The sequence below is a fragment of the Patagioenas fasciata genome, chromosome 2 (assembly GCF_037038585.1).
Source record: "Patagioenas fasciata isolate bPatFas1 chromosome 2, bPatFas1.hap1, whole genome shotgun sequence".
Lineage (NCBI taxonomy): Eukaryota > Metazoa > Chordata > Aves > Columbiformes > Columbidae > Patagioenas > Patagioenas fasciata.
The window spans coordinates 154166254-154183980 of NC_092521.1; the positions used below are offsets into that span (position 1 = coordinate 154166254).

Here is a 17727-nt window from a genome sequence, read left to right on the forward strand (position 1 = left end):
GATCAAGAACCTGTAAGTTAAGAAGTATTATTTTTGTGTGTCTCTGTGCGTCTGTGAGGTAACATGCTCCACGACTACTGCAGAAGTGTTTTTCGCTCCCCTGGCCCTGCGCAGGCCCTGGGCTGTGCCTCTCCTTGGCATGGTTTGCTGGTGCCTTCCAGAGGGCACCAAAAAGCACTGGTGGCCAGCAGGCCTGTCTGTAGTCTGGCAGTTTGACCCCTGAGATAGCCTTTCATGTGCTTTACATAAAGTAGAGAAATGCTCTCAAAACGCACCCAGAAACATGTGATATCACTTGTCCCCAAAATCCACAGCAACAACTCATCCTAAACTACGCCAAAAATACTTGTTTCTTGTTTTGGGGACAGAATAAAGGAAGGTCCCCCTCATCCCTTTGGTATTCCCAAATAATCTTTCAGTAACCCCAAACAGCTTCTGAGGGACAGATTTTTGAGGGAGACAAGGGGGTGGAGATGCTGCCCCTTGGGCCCAAGGGTGGCCTTCCCAGGGAGTGAGTGCTGGGCTCCACGTCCTGCTCATGGCTGCCTGGAGCCTGTCTTTGACAGAGACATTTGAGCCTCTGCCAACCTCTTGTGGTGAAGCACATCATGGGGTGGCTCCAGGTGTGTGGGTTGGGTGATTCAGTTAATTCAAATCAGAGCAAACATGGGAGCATGAGTGCTCCTCCAGTTGCCCTCAGCAGGTGAAGAGAAGATGTTCCCACCAGGCTTGGGTACCTCATCGTGAGGCAAATTGCTAACAGCCCCATACTGATGCTCAGAGGAGTGGGGCCAGACCACTAAAACCATATTTCTGTTTGAAAGCTCAGAGGTTTTGGCTCCTTCAGACTTCTTTGCTCAATCACAGGCAAATACGGTCCCTGAAGGACTGAAGGAATCTGCTCCTTTGCTAGCTCTGCTGCCTACCTCCTGCTGCCAGCTGCAGTCACCTCCCTGTCTGCTATGCTCAACAGTGGCAGAGGGAATTTGGAAACTTTGACTAACAATTGCCATCAGAGTGACTGATATAGTCATAAACCAGTTCTACAAGGCCTGTGCTGCACCCTTCCTCACAGCCTTAAAGAGTTGCAGGAGACAGCTCAGTGGAAATGAAGGGCATGATTCCCATTGCTTTTAATGATAATGGGGCTGCATTAGGGTCAGAACCTCCATTACACCTGAGATGTCCTTGGTGCAGTTAGTGGGAGCAGTTCAGGGCTGTTGAGCCCTCTGGGCAGTCAGAAAGCAGCTGTCATGTGCAGCCACTGACAGGACCCTTCTGACAGGCTAGGCTTGGTGGGCAGCCCAGAGATGTCCTTCACAGGAGCTGACATGCACCACTGCATTGCCACAGCAGCTCAGCACCATCCAGGGCTCTCCTGGCTCCCATCGGCTCAACCCAAAGGACTGAAACAGCCTCTGCATGAGACAAACCCGAGACACAAAGTCTGCACAAAGCAGATCTTGCTACATGGAAGAACAGGAATCAGGATTTAGACAAAAGTGAATGAAAGCTTAAACTTCGCAGAAACTGAAGAAAGGCTGAGCCGTGGCTTGTCTTGCTCCTGTTTATTTTACCAGCCTCGGTTTGTTATGCCTAGAGATATATAGCATAAATCCATTGACATTATTTAGAAATAAAATGCATGGGTGGATGAATTTCTAACTTCATTAAGGTCTATAGGAGTTCCATGGAACTATAGTTTCACTCTGTATGTCTGGATAGCTATGCTTTCTTCCATAATCAAGGATCTGGAGGAGCTGTTTTCTTCTATATAAACAAACATAGGTATTTTGTGCTCTGTACTCTATAACTGACTGCAATTTCTATACAGCACTAATCTCATCAGTGTAACTAATCCCTGGTAAATGCAATATAAAGAATAATTATATATGACATCTCTCCTTCTACAAATTGAGTGTTTCCAAAATGGGCAATTTTTCCATCCCAAGTGATTTGACTGCAATGTGTATACATTCTATAATTGTCAAGCAAGTATGATGTTTACTTTCTATATCTATAAATGACGGCCAATAAAACAATTGTGCTGTGTGATGTATCTATGAAAACCTTGTAAAACAATACAATCAAGTCTGGCAACAAAGTCAATAATTTGTCAGTGAGGAAACCACTATTGGGCTTTCTCTATCCAACCCTCCACCTTTCTTAAGCCCTTTTCTTCTGAAGCTTCACATTTATTTTCTTAATGTTTTTAACCTAGTGTCTGTGAAATTTTTATTGCTCCCTAGATAATGACATCTGATCTGAATGTAACCACACACCTCTTTGCTCAGCAACATTTGTCACAAACCATTATAAATTATCATGCTGATAGTGTGCATTGCTGGGAAACCGGAAAAGTTCCATAAATTCAAGGTACTGTATCAGTGACATTCTTGTCTATTATATAAGTATAAAGTTTTACTATATTCGAGATGTCTACATTTACACAGTAGGATACTTCAGCAACACGAGACTTATACAGCTTGCACTAAGTGGTGAAAAGCATTTACCACATGCAACAAACACTGGGGCATTTTAAGTAATATGTAGCCATATGTTTTGTCTCTTCTATTCATTTTAACCATGTTCCTGACTCCAAAAATGCATGGCTGTTATCTGGGCTTGCTTGAGAAAAGGCAAAATGGCAAACAGAAATTACTTTTCCCTTAAAGTGCAACCATAATTCCTGTTTCTTGGCCTCCTGAAGAGGAGGCATAACAGTCATTAAAGTTAAAAGTTAAAAAGAGACTGTGTGTTTTTTCATTATGTATGTCCTTGATAACAATCTGTGGTTGACATGATTGTATACTTCCAGTTGAGGCCCAGTATTTCCATTATGCTGGTTCAGTAGTTTTGGCTAGAAGGTTTTTTTATTAGATGAGTCTAGCTTGTGTGAACATATTTTTAATTATTTGCGTATCTTTATTCTTCAAAACTGTGAAAGCTGAGTCCTTTGGAGTGCTTCCAGGGAAACAGGAATTTTCACCATGTTTGCTTGAAATTTAAAACACCTCAAACAGTTCAGATTGTCAGAAAATCATACATATATTAATTTTATTAGGCGTCATTTGAGAAATACTTACTCATTAAAGCATAGCATAATAAGTAGGTAAATCAAGGGCATATTTTAAAAGGAATTCCAAACGCTAACATACAAAGAGACTAACTGGGAACAGCTTCAGTACAGCTAATACCCAGATTTGCTGGTTTTGATTCTCCTCAGAGAATCAACCTTTCACCAGTTTTACATTTCAATGCATCTAGCCCTCTATATAAAGTAATATTTTTTTTAAAGTTACGTAAAGTCTCTTGATTTTCTTGTTGGCACTACAGAACAAGAAGATAACCTTTCCAAAGTCACATAATTTCCCTCCCTGGGCTCAGGGGTCCTTGTTATTAAGGTTGTTTTCAATGCTCACTAAAGTCTAAGATGCAATGAACAGCATTATAAAGAGGATTTTGGGAGCTAGGCCAGCAAACTAATCTTCTCCTCCAGTCTACTGTAATTGTATGGGGTATTTTTTGTTCCCAGACATGAATTCCCCTATCTCTCATTTTCTATCTGCATTTCATATTTAAGTGTTTATTAATTTCCAGTGCTAAACCTTTCAATAAACTAGAGTGTAACCTAAATTGCACATTTCTAGATTGCAGACGGAGTTGCTAATAAACTAAGTATATTATGAAATCAAAATGTACTTAGCTGCGAAACCAAAAAATCTTGTGATATGTTTTATTACATTAATCTCCTGCTGTACCCAATATTTGGTACAAGGAATGTGAATTTTGTAAGTAGACACTGAAATTTCAAACCACAGAGATTGTTGACAAATTCCTGTTGCTGAAATAATTTTCTGTTATTCTGGTCCTAAGTTTTTTGGCACAAATACAATCCCTCTCAAGTTAAAAAGAGCAGTTTTAAGTGTAAGTGAAGTAGCAGCTGAGTGATTTAGCACAGCCTAGAAAACTAGTATTTCAACATAGACTAAATAACAGTAAAGTCATCACCATTGCACACTGCAAAGACAATGCAAACAACCCTGTTTAGAGACTTCCTTCCACCCACTAACATCTTGTTACTGCACTGGGTCCTCTTTCAGAGGAAGAAATAAAGCAGAGGGGAGAGTGGACAACAAATATTGAGAAGGGAGCAATGAAGGGAGGGAGTCAATCCCTTCCCTGGACGCTGTTCAGCTCAGTTTAGCACTGTTTAGCACAACACTATGCCACAAAGATCACTTGTTCTTTAAATAACTGTATGCTGTACACCACTCTACTGCTGTCAAAGACTGTGTTGGTTTTGCAGCATTGGAAAAACCTGTATTCCAGCAAGGAACAAAAAAGATTTGACACTGAAAGACGCTTGACTTAATTTCCTAATCTCTATCTAAGAGACAAAGAGAGACAGACAAATATTTTAAGGCATCAGAACTGCCCCACAGAATGAAAGCAAAACCTGTACCAAGAAGACACAGGGAAGAGAATCATTGCCTGAGCATAACAAATTAAAAATTAAAGAATGGGAACTCAGCGTGTGAACATATGGTGTGAATATGAGCTGCAGCTCCAACACTACGGTAAAAACTCATTTTAACAAAGAGACAGTTTAGTTTTATGAGCATAGGGTTCTCCTGCATTATAACTCCACTATTGTACTGAAATGCTGATGTGTAAGAGATTGCAGCAAACAACAAAAAAGCAACTAAGCACCACACTACATCATTAAAGAACTTAGTTTTAAGCGAAATCAAGAATCATGATCTAAGAAATCAATTTCTTAAATGATAGGAACAAAGAAGTGCACGGTCAAAATTCAGTGCTCAAGTACAGTTGCTCTCTTTCTCCAAGTCCAATATTCTAACACCACGACTGTTACAACCACTCCTGTTGATGCTGAGCATCATTTTACAGGACCAAATCCTGTAAAATCTTGAATATTTCCATGAAATGCCAAACACCAATGGCTATTGAATTTAATCTCTTTCTGACATGCAGAGAAATCCTTGACTGGTAGCATTAATGAACAATAACTCTCTCTTGCAGTTGTCAGAAGGGGATGAAAAAACCATGATACTCAAGAAATTTTAAAAGAATGAATCACTAAAATATTTTCTTCATGAAACAAGTAGGCTGAATTTAGAGAGAATGTTGAAGAAGGGGATGATCTGACCCTGTGTTGCCTTCTGCAAGCTCTGTGGTTTACAGATTTGGAGAAACGTGGGGAACAGCTTCTGTGAGACTGACTCCTCACTCTTGGAAATAGATGGTTGAAAGGAGTGCAAGCACAGGGAGCAATGGGAGCCTCGGCTGTCCCCCTCCTCCTCGCAGGGTACCACAGTAGAGCAGGAGGAGGGGAAGGAAAAGCTACTGGTTATAAATCAGCAGCAAAGGGAGAAAGGGGAAAATATGACTATCAGGCCTGCAGCCCACTGCCCCTTAATGGATGAGAGTAAATGTCAGACTAACTCTGCATTAAGAAGATCTGGCAATTTATAAATCGCCTTTCTGCCATAGGGCATTAGTAGCTGTGGGGATACAAAACGAAAGGAAACTATTTTTAAAATCTCATAGAGAGCAAGGAGGCCAACAAACACGGAACGGTGCCTCACCCTAATCACACTCCCAGAAAGCGCATCATCACCATCCTCTGCTGGCCTCTCCCATCAGGCAGCCCCAACTCAAACATACTTTATAAAGCTCAGAAAGTTGCAAAAATCTTTTTTGAATTCCGCCCCGAAGGATGCTCAGCCGAGCACTTCCTGCACCTTGCCGCAGCAAACACCGCCCGCAGGCCCTCGGCAACAGCAGGAACCGGCGGCGAGCACGGAGCCCAGCGCGGAGCCCAGCGCGGCGGCGGCAGCAGCGCGCCGGCAGGTGGCGCCGTGTCGCTCCGCAGCGCGGCCACACTTACTTGCAGTCGCGGTCCTCCAGGTCGAAGTGGGGGTTGAAATTGATCATGATGCGCTGATAGGGCTCGGGTGCCTGGATCAGCCACTCGCACTTTTGGCTGGGGTGGTAGGACTGGGGGTAGCCGGGAGAGGTGAGGTACCCGGGGTTTACAATTTTGATGGTGTCGCCGCACTTATCTGCAAGAGAAACAAACCGATTGGCCTTTTTCAGTTCCCCCCCGGCAAGTTCCCAATTTTAGCCCGCAGTAGCAAAGCAGCCGACCGCCGTGGGAATGCTGGGGGCGGGGGAGGAAAGAGGGTGGGTTGAAGCCTTCTTCAAACAAACTTTTGCTGCATCCTTATGCCTTTAACCCAACGGTGTCTCTGCTGCATTTTACTGAAGTTGCCTGCCTCTCCATGCCCATTCTTAAGTCCAGCAGCTGAGGAGGCAGCAGGTAGCAGAGCATACCTCATTTCTAAACAGTATGCATTTAAAAAGCTCCCCCCAGCCCCGAACAAACAGTGCCCCTTACAGTGTTAAAACCTTGTATCCTCCCAAGAGCATTAATGTTGGCTTAGAAAGGTGTGTGAGAGACAATTGTCTCCAAAAAGCGTAATCTTCTTAAGCATGAAGTTTTAAGGAAAGCTGGGAGAACAGCTAAAAGGATGCCATTTGACCCCCTGCCCAGTTATGGAATAAGCCTGGTCTGTGTCACTGACCACTGGGATTGTCTTGGAGGATCCAAGCGCATTCACAGCAGACCTTCCCTTTATCAGACCATAAATCTAGACAGGTTGAAACTATCTGTGCTCTTCAAACCCAGGCTAGCAGAGAACAAAGTGGTTTCAGTGAAGCAGAAACCATCCACTATTTATTCCTTCAAGGAAGTTTGTTCATGCTTGGAGACTGCATCAAAGTAATGGAGCAGAACAACATCCTTTCCTCTTCCCTCCATCTCTTCCTTCCTCCCAGAAGAACAACAAAGATTTATTTTGAAGGGCAAAATAGTAGCAAAAGTTTCAAAATCATCAAGTGTGATAATGAAGTGTGGTATGTTGCATCTTGCTCCTTTGGTCAGCATTCTCGGGGCTGCATTTTAAGGTTCATAGGAAAAGTTTACAGCGATAAGAAATCCAACCTACATAGTAACTCACTTCACTGTCCAGTACAGGTCTGTTTTATCACTTTTTTACTACTATGGACTTCTTTCTATAGACCCTCATTGAGGGGGAAAAAAAAAAAAAATCTTTCTTCACACACTGACTGTTTAATTTTGAATAATAAAATATGACAGTAGTCTACAGACAGGAAGAATGCCCACACTAAAGAGTAAGACTATCTATCACTATGTCCTATTAATGGTACATACAGGCTGCAGTGGTGTTTCTAATACATTCCCTGTGAAAGCAAAATGACATTTCTTTCTCTCAGCACGAATTTATAAATGCATGGGATTTTATTGTAGGAAAAACAGGTCAAATGGAAATGAATGAGGAAATGCCCATCAAAAATGCATAAAGCTACACTCTTCATAGAAATTATTTGGTATAAATTATGAGGAAAGGGGATGATACGTACTCAGCTGTATGGTCAGAGCCCAGATATTGCTAAGCGTGTTTCAGGGAAAGACTATCTTATTATTTATTTCTGCTTTGCCTTTGCAAAACAGGCTGTTTCCCCTGACCAGAACAAAAGGCATTGCAGCTCAAAGCTCAAAAGCTGTCACTGGTGATCTTGCTAATCCGCTGTCTGGGGCTCTCAGGGAATCTTGCATTTTCCTCCCTGTGTAAGCACAATCAGAAAGTGATCCTGTCTCATTAAGCCCACTCCAGCCCTACAAACAACATGGCAGAGTCTGGCATCTGTTAAATGCCTGAAATAAAGCAGTGCTGCTTCTAGTCACTTGACAGAGTCACTTCAGGGGATGCTAAGGTGGACTCACTACCACCACCGCTCCTTAATCTGTGACTTCTGGGAAAGTGACAGTGTAATAAGATAATGCGGTCTGCTAGACTCCCTGGCTCTGTGCAATCTCTCTCACACTTGATTAAGAAGAGCAGTTTCTAATGACTTTGGACCATTAGTTCTAAATAAGGTTAATGAATTAATTTAGCAGACACTAGTACTGCATGTAGGTGAAGGCAACATTAGTAAGTCTGCCAGGTTACAGAAGAGGTTAATGGCCTTGGTGACTCTGGCAGGGCCACCACATTGACCGCTCATGGTGGAGGCTTCTGCCCAGCAACCCACCCTATTCTCCTTCTTTCAATGGAGAGAAATGATCAACAAGAGCACTGGGTGGCCTCTCCCACCCTTCAGAGGGTGCAGGCCTAGGGTAAGTCCTGGTTTGTCTGGGATTTAGGGAGGCGGCTGTCCACAGCCCTCATCTGGGCCGGGGGTGCACAAAGTGCACCTCTAGGAGCATCCCCAAGCTGGGCTTGGCACACACTTCTACCACCTTCACTCCTGTGCCACAGCACTGGAGGAGGTAGCTCGTCCTGATTAAATTAAGCAGCCTCCTCAAAACATATTGGGAAAGACATTAACTTCCATCATAAAACACACAATTTTATTACTCTCTCTTCCATAACACTCCACTTGCGGTCCCTTATTAAAACAATATACCAGCATAAGTGGAGGGTGCTCTCTTCTTTTAATTACTTTGATTGAAAACCCGGTCAGGCAAAAGTAAATATTTGATAATTAGTTAATAATAATTGCTCAGGATTCGTCGGGAAAGGCAAACTCACACGAGCTGTTTTATATGCGAGAGCTAAACATCAAGCGGTCCCACAATTAGACCGTCTTTGAAAACGCATCATGCAGTGAAATATTCCCGGTGCTCTGGCATTGTTCGGGGAAGGAGGAGCACGCTGCTTTTAATTAGTTGCGTTTTCAAGGGCTGCCTGATAGTACGCTAGCTACATCAGTCATTTGTTACGGGATTTCTCTCTTGGAAGGGAGTCTTGAGCATTCACAGAGAAGCTCAGCTTCTCTCTTGGCGCTGTGCAAGTTGCACGTAAACTGCAGACTTGGGAAAAGGGTAGTCTAGTGAGAGACCTCTCCGTTTGAGGACTACCCGCAGGTACACACACCACTAGTAAAAGACACGACGATCTGAAATCTTATGCTTTGGAAAAATAAAAGGGGGAGAGGAAGCCTTCCCTTCAAAGTGTTCATTATCTTTCAGATATCGAAGGCGAGACTTATTTAATTGCCTATGGGAGGAAACATTATTAAGATAATTGGCTGTCCCGATCTAGTGAGAACGAGCAGCCTGCTTTACACAACAACCCAAAAGAGCGGAAAATAACGTCGGAGGGCCACGCCACAGCGGACGGTCGCCGGGCGCGGACCGCGCCGCCTCCCTCCTCCGGCACAAAGTTCCCTCCAGCCGGGCTGAGGTCGATGCTGGCCCCACCGTCCGCCCGCCCGCCCCCCGCCCCGGCAGCCCCAGACCCCAGCTCCGCAGCGCCTGCCTGGGCTGAGACCCGACGTCCCCCGTGACACTTACCGCTTCGCAGAGCTCTGGCGAGGGTGAAGGTGAGGGCTGCACAGTGCAGAAGAAGTCCCCAATCCATTTTCCCTTCCGAGAGGAGGGAAAGGAGGAAAAGAAACAAAAACAAAAACAGAAGCCCTCTGCGTACAACTCTTCGTAGGTCTTAAATCCGAGAGCCGGAGTCAGGAGCAGAAAGAGCGGTCCACAAGGGCAGTCCCGGGGGTAGAGGGAGGCTGGCTTCTTTCTGTTTCTCAACTCGCCCGCATCCTGTCATTTAGCTCCGGCTCCCTCTCCCTTTCCCCACACTTGTTCCTTCTCCAGGCGTTACTGCCCCTGCCATTCCCAGCGGGACTACAAAGCCAAATGAAAACGAGGGGAAAACAACAAAAAAAGACAACAAACACACAAACAAGACAAGACAAAAATCCTCGCGGCTGCTGGCACCTTGGGAGCGCTCTGCCGGGGCGGGCTCCAGGAGACGGGGCGGGAGTGCTCTGCGGAGAGAAGGAAGGGAAAGCAGCCGTAAGCGGGGACCAGCCGAGAGCTGGAGTTTGGCAAACTGCGTCCCCCTCGCCCGCCCCGCTCTCCGGCGGCCGCGGCTCCCGCGGGACCGGCGGTGCCCGGCGGTGCCCAGCCGGAGCGGCAATGCCCGGCGGTGCCCAGCCGGAGCGGCGATGCCCGGCGGTTCTGCCCGGCCGGGGCGGCGGTGCCCGGCGTCCCGCACTCACCTGCCCCGGCGGGAGGCGAGCGAGCGCGCTGCCGCCGCAGGGACTCCCGGCCGGTTGGGGAAGGGAGAAGCGCCCGGGCGGCTCCTGCTCGCAGCCTGAGGAAGAGGAGCGCAACTCAGCGGCAATAAGAGAGGCCGAGGAGCCGCCGTCTCCCAAGCCTCAGACCCCTCCCCCTCCCCGCCCTCCTCCTCCTCCTCCTTCTCAGCCCCCCAAGACATCGGCAGCGCGGAAGAACCAACAAACAAACACGGCAAGCCCTAGCCCTGACACCCAGCCGGGGCTGTCTCGGGAGGACGCAGAGGAGGAAAAGGGGGACCGGAGGCGGCCTCCCCCGCCACGGCAGGTAGAGCAGATCCAGGCGGAGGCACCCACCTGCGCTCCGCCGTCCCTCCGGGCTCCTGCGCGGCCCCGTGCAGCCCTGCCCTGCCCTGCCGTGCCCTTCCCAGCCCGGCCACGCCGCCCCCACCGCCCCGGCCCCACACGCAGACGCGCACACACACGCACCCTGCCCGCCTCCCGACCCGCTGCCTCCTCGATGCCCCGCGGGCACCCTGCCCCGTACCCTCCCGGGCCTCCCTCTCTGCCGCCTTCCCTCCTCCCCTCCCTTTTTGTTTCGTGCGAGTGTGCAGCCAAGCACCTGGCCCCACGCGTGTCCCTCGGAGTCCCTGCTGTCCCCCAGTAGCACACCACCATGCCCTGTGATTCTAGGCGCTGTGCTGGTGTGGGCTGAGCAGTGAGGACCCCCCGTGAAGATATCCTCAGGTAGCAGGCTCACACGGACCCACTGCCCTTATCCCCTTTGCATTTCTGCATCTCTGGGGGCTTCCTGCACTCTGTCCCTCCCGACCCTCTTCCCATGCTCCCTCTCACCCACCCTGGCTGTCATTCCCTCCTCTCCCAGCTTGCTGCTTTGCCCCCCAGGACTGCCCGTCCCTCATGAACCTCTTGAGAGCCTGAGGAGTTGCTGGTGTCCCTCGTGCTGGCTCTGCTCCCCTTAGAGTCTATGCAGCATGAAATCCCGATTGGGGAGTGTGTATCTCTTTCTGAGCAGTCCCCCCACTCCCTGCTGGCACCAGGGGACAGACACAAAGCAGGGACATAGTGGGCTCTGAATCCTGCTGCTTTGGCTGCACGGTCTGATGCTCACCAGCTATGGGGCCTGTCCCTTCCATGCCCCATTGCCCCGCTTCACAGGCTGTCTATGCACCCAGGGAGTGATTACCTGGCTGAAGCCTACTGCTTCTTGTGAAGCACTTTGAGCTCTCCCTGTGTGGAGCCAATCCAGCTGCCGGGGTAAGGAAGACCTCTAAGGTTGAAAGCTGAAACACTGTGTTAAATGGTCCCCAAAGATGGGTCAGCACTAAGAAAATGACCTGCAGCCAACGGTGGATGTCAGCCACTCTCATCTCCCAGAGCAGAGTTTGAAAACAATTTGTTACTGATGCACAGCCGAGGCAAGCTCTGTTAATGCTTCATCAGGAAAAAGGCCTGTTAGGGGACCTGCTCCACAAGGAGTCTTTCTGAAGGATGCAGAGGGAAAAGAGTTGGGCTTTGCTGGAGGCAGGGTCATCCTCCTAGTGCAGCCGCAGCAGTAAATCCCTGTCCACTCTGAGGAGGTAACTATGCTTGAAATAGTTTTCAAAGATAGTTGTAAGTCTGCAGCCACACAGATTAGCTACAAATGTGTTACATCTGTGTTCAGAAATTATACACAGATTGAGCCTCCTCCATCTCTTTGTCTCCAGTCCCAAGTTTAAGCCTTCTACTCTCACTCTTCCTTGCTGCCCTTTTGAAGCCCTGACTTTAAGGTCAGCTGAAGTCTGGAGATTAAGTTTGTAGGAAATCTGTCTGCTAGTTTCATGCTGCACAGTCCCTCATCACTACCTTCTGAGTTTTTGCCAGACATTCCCCTTTTCTTCTGTGATTTCAGTTCTGTAATATCATGCACTAAAGGGGGGCTTGATCCTGTTATACTCTCTGTACACTTCATTCTTTCCTTCCTCTGCCCCTACCCTTGCTCATGCCCGTGTCTGCAGGCAGGCTGGAAACCAGGCAGGCTGGAACTAGTCCGACTGAGTTATTGGGTTCAATCTCATTTCTCTGTCTTTAGGTAGTCTCTGTATCATCATATGCAATACTTATTCATTTCCTTGATTGATTGGGATGTATATTTTATGGGTAGCACATTAAGCCCCCTTTATATTTTTCTTTTAGAGAAGTTCCCAGAACAAGGGGGAAGGAGAGAGTTACCAGTGCTCTCTGATTATTAAAACTCTTATGCTGCTGGACAGTCCTTGAGATAAATTGGTTCCATCCTGTAGCACATCATAGTCTGCAATTGACAGAGAGACAATATAGGTTTTAAAATAAAGTACATCTATTTTTGAAAACAGAAATCACCTGCTGATGGTAGCTTACTGGTGGATTGTGGAAGTGTATGCACACGTTTGTTTTAAAAGCAAAGTTTCAGATGCCAAGATTAATTCTGTAAGTGAAAAGTAGTAAGCAGATACCCAGAGAGCATATATATATAAAAATTACATTTAGCACATGACAATGATGGCTCTCCTGCTTTGGGATTAGCATTGTCCATTGGGTAATTTCTATAAATCTGCAGCGAGGAAATACTCATTCGCAGTTGTGTGCCATAAAAGTGATCCAAACAAACCAACCAACCAGCTGTGGTGTTTTCTCCATTTGTTTTCCTATCAGATTAACAAGTCAATTTCTGCAGATGCAGGCACAGTGTGTTAGTAGCTAGTGTATTTTAAATAAATTCCATTCTCTGAAGGAAAAATAAAACATTTAAATGCAGACAGAACATGTACACTAGTGAAGATGATACGATGTGATAAATTGTAAGACTAATTTAGTTTGGAGAAGAGGAGACTGAGGGGTGACCATATTAATGTTTATAAATATATAATAAATATAAATAAATATATAAATAAAAATATATAATAAATATATAAATATATAATGTTTATAATGTTTATAAATATATAAAGGGTGAGTGCCACGAGGATGGAGTCAGGCTCTTCTCAGTGGCAAACAATGATAGGACAAGGGGCAATGGGATCAAGCTGGAACACAAGAGGTTCCACTTAAATTTGAGAAAGAACTTCTTCTCAGTGAGGGTAACAGAGCACTGGAACAGGCTACCCAGGGAGGTTGTGGAGTCTCCTTCCCTGGAGACATTCAAAGCCCGCCTGGACACATTCCTGTGCGACCTCACCTAGGCGTTCCTGCTCCAGCAGGGGGATTGGACTAGATGATCTTTTGAGGTCCCTTCCAATCCCAAACATACTGTGATACTGTGATAATTATGAAGGTTGTTTTTATTACCTCAGCCTACCTTGTAACCACTAATCCATATACCCCGCTTTATTTCAGAATGCTCACGTCTCAAGTATCGGTGTTTCCTCCTCTTGAACAGAGCTGTGCACCACGCTGCAAGGACAGTTGAACAGGAATGGCCTCTGTTGTGGCTGATGTGGCCAATGGAGGAGAATTTCTGCCTTTCTTCAGCGCTCCATTGGTATTTTGGATTTCACACTGGGATTTTTTTTTTTTTTTTTTTTGAATTCTTAAGGTCTAGGAAATGTAGTAGAGCCTGGTACAATAACATCCTTTCCTATCATAATGTGAATGGTATCAGTCTAGTTTTTCTGCCCATTTTTTTCTCTCTAGTTTCAGATCTAGGTACAGGTTTCTTCCATGTATGAATTGCCCTGAAATGATGAGTGAAGACATTCTATCCCTGGATTACATATATTTATCTGAAAATGTTTAATCTTTAATGATGTTGAATATAAACTGGCATCAAATGAAACATTCAGAAGTCTCTTTTTATAATCCACTTCTCACATTTTAGTCATGGTATTTTGGGTCCTGATCCTGCAACTGCTTACACATTTGTTCAGCTCTCCATTTTCACATCAGTAATGGGATTTTATGGCAAGGATGAGTTAGTGTTATAAAGACAGAGTCTGAATCCAGTGTACGTAAAAGTTAATGGAGTGGCTAGCTCTGGGGTTTGGGTTCAGGCCCATCTTTGCTTCATAATTTGACTTTGGTGTTTATAATGCTTTTTTGAAGATTGTCTGCACTTCTGTTATAAACCTGTTTCTCAGGAACTTTGTAATTCAGCCATAAAAAATATCTGCCTTAGGCTAAATCATGTAATATAAAACTTAAAATTCCAAAGGAAAAAACAGTTTTCCCATTTTAACAATAGCAGAACAGAGCAACTTTGATGTTTACTCCTTTATGTACTCACACAGCACAGTAATGCATTTAATTAAAAATGAAGTTCGGCAAATGAGTAATCCATGGCTGAAGACACCTTTATTTGGTATTATTTTTAAAAAGAAACACAACAAATTACATCCATCTATAACATTAAATGCCTGAAAATGGAAACTTCCTACAAATATGTAGTGGAGAATAAAAATCTATTTGCTTTATGAATAGCACCTACTAATATCTTTATATATAGTTTGATGCTCATTTATAACCTCTCTAATATTCTCCTTTTCTTTCACTTATCTTCTCCAACAATCTCTCCAAAACTAGGCTTCTGTGTCATCTTCTCTCCTGTTGCTTTGGCCATATGAATCACTGCCTGGGTTTCTGTTGCTTACTGTACTGAACCAAAGCTATTTACCCTTATCTTTAAGATCAGACATACATTTTCCCTTGTCTATATCTCTCCTCTCTCAACCCTTTTATCTGCTACATCTTTTATCCTCCTACTCAGTCTCTCACACCCAGAGCTTTTTCACCCTGTCCTCTCACGTTACACTTCTTTTCCACACATAGCCACATGCATCTAAATGATCCTTCTTCTTTCACTGCACGTCTCATCCCTCTCCAAAGAACCACTGCAAATACACCTGTTTTTATAAACCATGCCATCTGATTTATACAGTATTTAAATTTACACATGACCATACATTGCAAAATACACTCAGATCCCATACTCCATTGGTTAGAGATCAGAATCATTTGCATTTGCATCATCTCCACACTGACTACATTGTTAGGGTTAGAGTGACTTTACAAATATCTTACCAAACTCCTTGGAATCACAACTGTGCCATCTCACAAATGCCTTATCACAACATGTTCATCATCCTGTCTAAACACATTCCACTCCGACAAATTAGCACAGCCCAAGGCTTTATTAGCTGATTATCTGATTAGCAAAAGTCAAATGTTTTCGTCTGTGTCAAAGGCAAATCATCACACATATAATTCTACTCGAATTTCCAATTTGACAACAAGCCTGTCAGGTTTATCCTAGGCCTAATTCCTCTTCTTTGTGCATTGTTACAGCTGCCAAAATCTAAGCTTGGTTACCACCAGATTGCCCCACTCCAGTTCTTCAGTAATGTTTGTATATTTTCAGTGTAATCTGCTTTTTATCTGAAATAGGAAGTGGGGGACATACACAGCATATGATTTACAGTAGTGTCCTTAACAAGAACATCTGATCAACTCAAGGGATTCTGAAGTAGCTGTTTCCATGATGAGGGAAGTAATACATAGCAAATTCACCCATATGGACTAAGAATCTGATTATTTTTCCATTGATGGCAATGACAAAACCCCACTGACTTCAAAGGAGGAAAGCAGGCCCTGTATGATGATAATGGATACCTAGATTATAAACTTGTTTTTATCAACTTCAGTTGTTTCCATTTGGTTGCACAATGGGTACATCAATGTCTGTGTTTACACTAAGATAACTGCTGCAAAAAGTCAAAATAATAGTTCCTTTCAAAGTAAGGCTTTGCCAGACTGGAAGTCTATAATCATTAAGAAATAGGTGAAAACAGTGTTAGAAGTATCTTTGTATTTCTTCTTTTGCTCTATTTTTTGCCTGGAAAATTAGTGTCCTGCTTGTATAATCTATTCATCTCTAAAGACCCATATGATTATATTGTATTATTGAAAATTATATGCACTACTTTATATGTGTTACATCTGATAGAATAATACTAGGAGAGTTGTGATGTTATTAGGGAAATGGAAGCTGTCATGGTGGCACTGCATGGTTGTCATGCACCCCCTTTAGCTACAGTGCAGCAATCACTGTAAACAGGGAGTCGCACTGCATCCATTACCAATCAGATCCCTGTTCTCAGTCATCTTGCATCTTTTTCAAGAGATGTTCTCTATCATAATTTTCTTTGTCACTTATTACAGCTGATGTTAAATGGCTTTTCAGCTAAATGTTTGTTTGGGTTACTTATTAGCTAGAGAACATTTACATTGGCAGACTTTGATGTTATACATGAGATGGAGAATCCATTTGTAGGCTATAGTGGATTAACTAGAAATTCAGGGAATTGTATTCAAAGGGATTAAGTCTTAGGCAATGGATTACCTCCAGTTGCTTAGGTTCATTGGAGGAGTTGGAAGCAACTCCTAACACACAGATCTTTATTCAGGCGATAACGTATAATGGTAGGAGTGTTATTCAAATTAATGAAATATAATTAGTTTATATGTCTGCTGTTGTTGGTCTGACACCTTAAGAATATGGACTGTGATCTGGAAGCAGCTCTTACGCTCTACATGGGTGAATTTTGTTTCATAGCAGGGCTTGAAAGTGGAAAGCGAGAAATGTATCTGGTCTGATCTAATAGGTTCGTTTTCAGAATGTTGTTTTTTTTCAGTATTTTCTCCTTATTGCTATGTTTGTAGAAATACTGCTCTGAAATACTGTGTCTTGTAAAATTGCTTTAAAAAAAAAACAACAACAACAACAGCAAAAACCAACCCATGGAGTAATATTTTGGTTTTTTTACTTTGTCAAGAACAAACAGTTAAAAGAGAAAGACATTTTGGATATGAAATATGGGTGGGCAATTTTTTAAAAACTGAATTTGTAGGGTACAGCAGAGGGATGTCAGAGAAACTCAGTGGGGATCACAGAAAACTGGACTCGCAGACTCCTTGGTATATAACTAGAAAAGGAAAAATAAAAAAGTAAAAGAGAGCCTGAAAAAGGACTGACTGAAAAATAAATAATGTTTTAAAAGGCCTCACCTTTCTTAGAATTTTTTTATCTTTCTCCATTCTGTCTTTTCTACTGCATTTTTACCTGTATCGGACCATTTAGTTGTCAATAAAGTCAACTGAACAATTCCTGTTTTGAGGAAAGATGCCTTAATAATTTTTACTTATTTTGTGGAAAAAACATGTTTTCTAAAGAAGCTTCTAAGCAATAATCACAGCATTTTACAATGTCTCACTATCTTCTCAATCTTATTTCATGAAAAGGGTAATGCAATCTTTATGTTTGATTTCCTGTAATCTCCCAGGTATGGTTTTGCACTTCTTAGAGACCTTTCTGGAGTCTAGTTTTCATCATGGGTTCATGATTTTGTGTAATTCAGACGAGTTATCATGAGGAGACACACAGTTGTCCAGGTTGTCATAGCAGCTAAAACTTCCCTTTTTGTGAAATTGTCACCAGGCCCTTGGCTTCTTGTAACCAAATAACCAGCAACATTATTAGTTTAATGAAGAAGCTCTCCAACAGGCTGTTTCTAAATCTGTAAGTTATCTGTCCAACAAGTATGTCACTGTTGTGTGCAG

The 17727-nt window shown here is 43.9% G+C and overlaps 1 protein-coding gene and 1 long non-coding RNA gene across 5 annotated transcripts in view; one reads left to right on the forward strand and one right to left on the reverse strand.

Annotated features, from left to right (window-relative positions):
* Positions 1-10256, reverse strand: part of NRP1 (neuropilin 1) — a 116210-nt gene extending 105954 nt beyond the window's left edge. For all 4 annotated transcript variants that reach the window (XM_065830826.2, XM_065830825.2, XM_065830824.2 and 1 more), the window contains exons 1-3: positions 10120-10256; positions 9407-9885; positions 5915-6089 (exon numbers count right to left, since the gene is read on the reverse strand). In XM_065830826.2, coding sequence (XP_065686898.1) covers positions 5915-6089; positions 9407-9473 — 242 coding nt within the window. In that variant the 5' untranslated portion in view covers positions 9474-9885; positions 10120-10256. The remainder of the gene's footprint in view (positions 1-5914; positions 6090-9406; positions 9886-10119) is intronic.
* Positions 10131-17273, forward strand: LOC139827293 (uncharacterized). The gene is made up of 2 exons (XR_011737773.1): positions 10131-10462; positions 13513-17273. It is a non-coding gene; the product is annotated as an uncharacterized lncRNA (long non-coding RNA).
* The last annotated feature ends 454 nt before the right edge of the window (positions 17274-17727 follow it).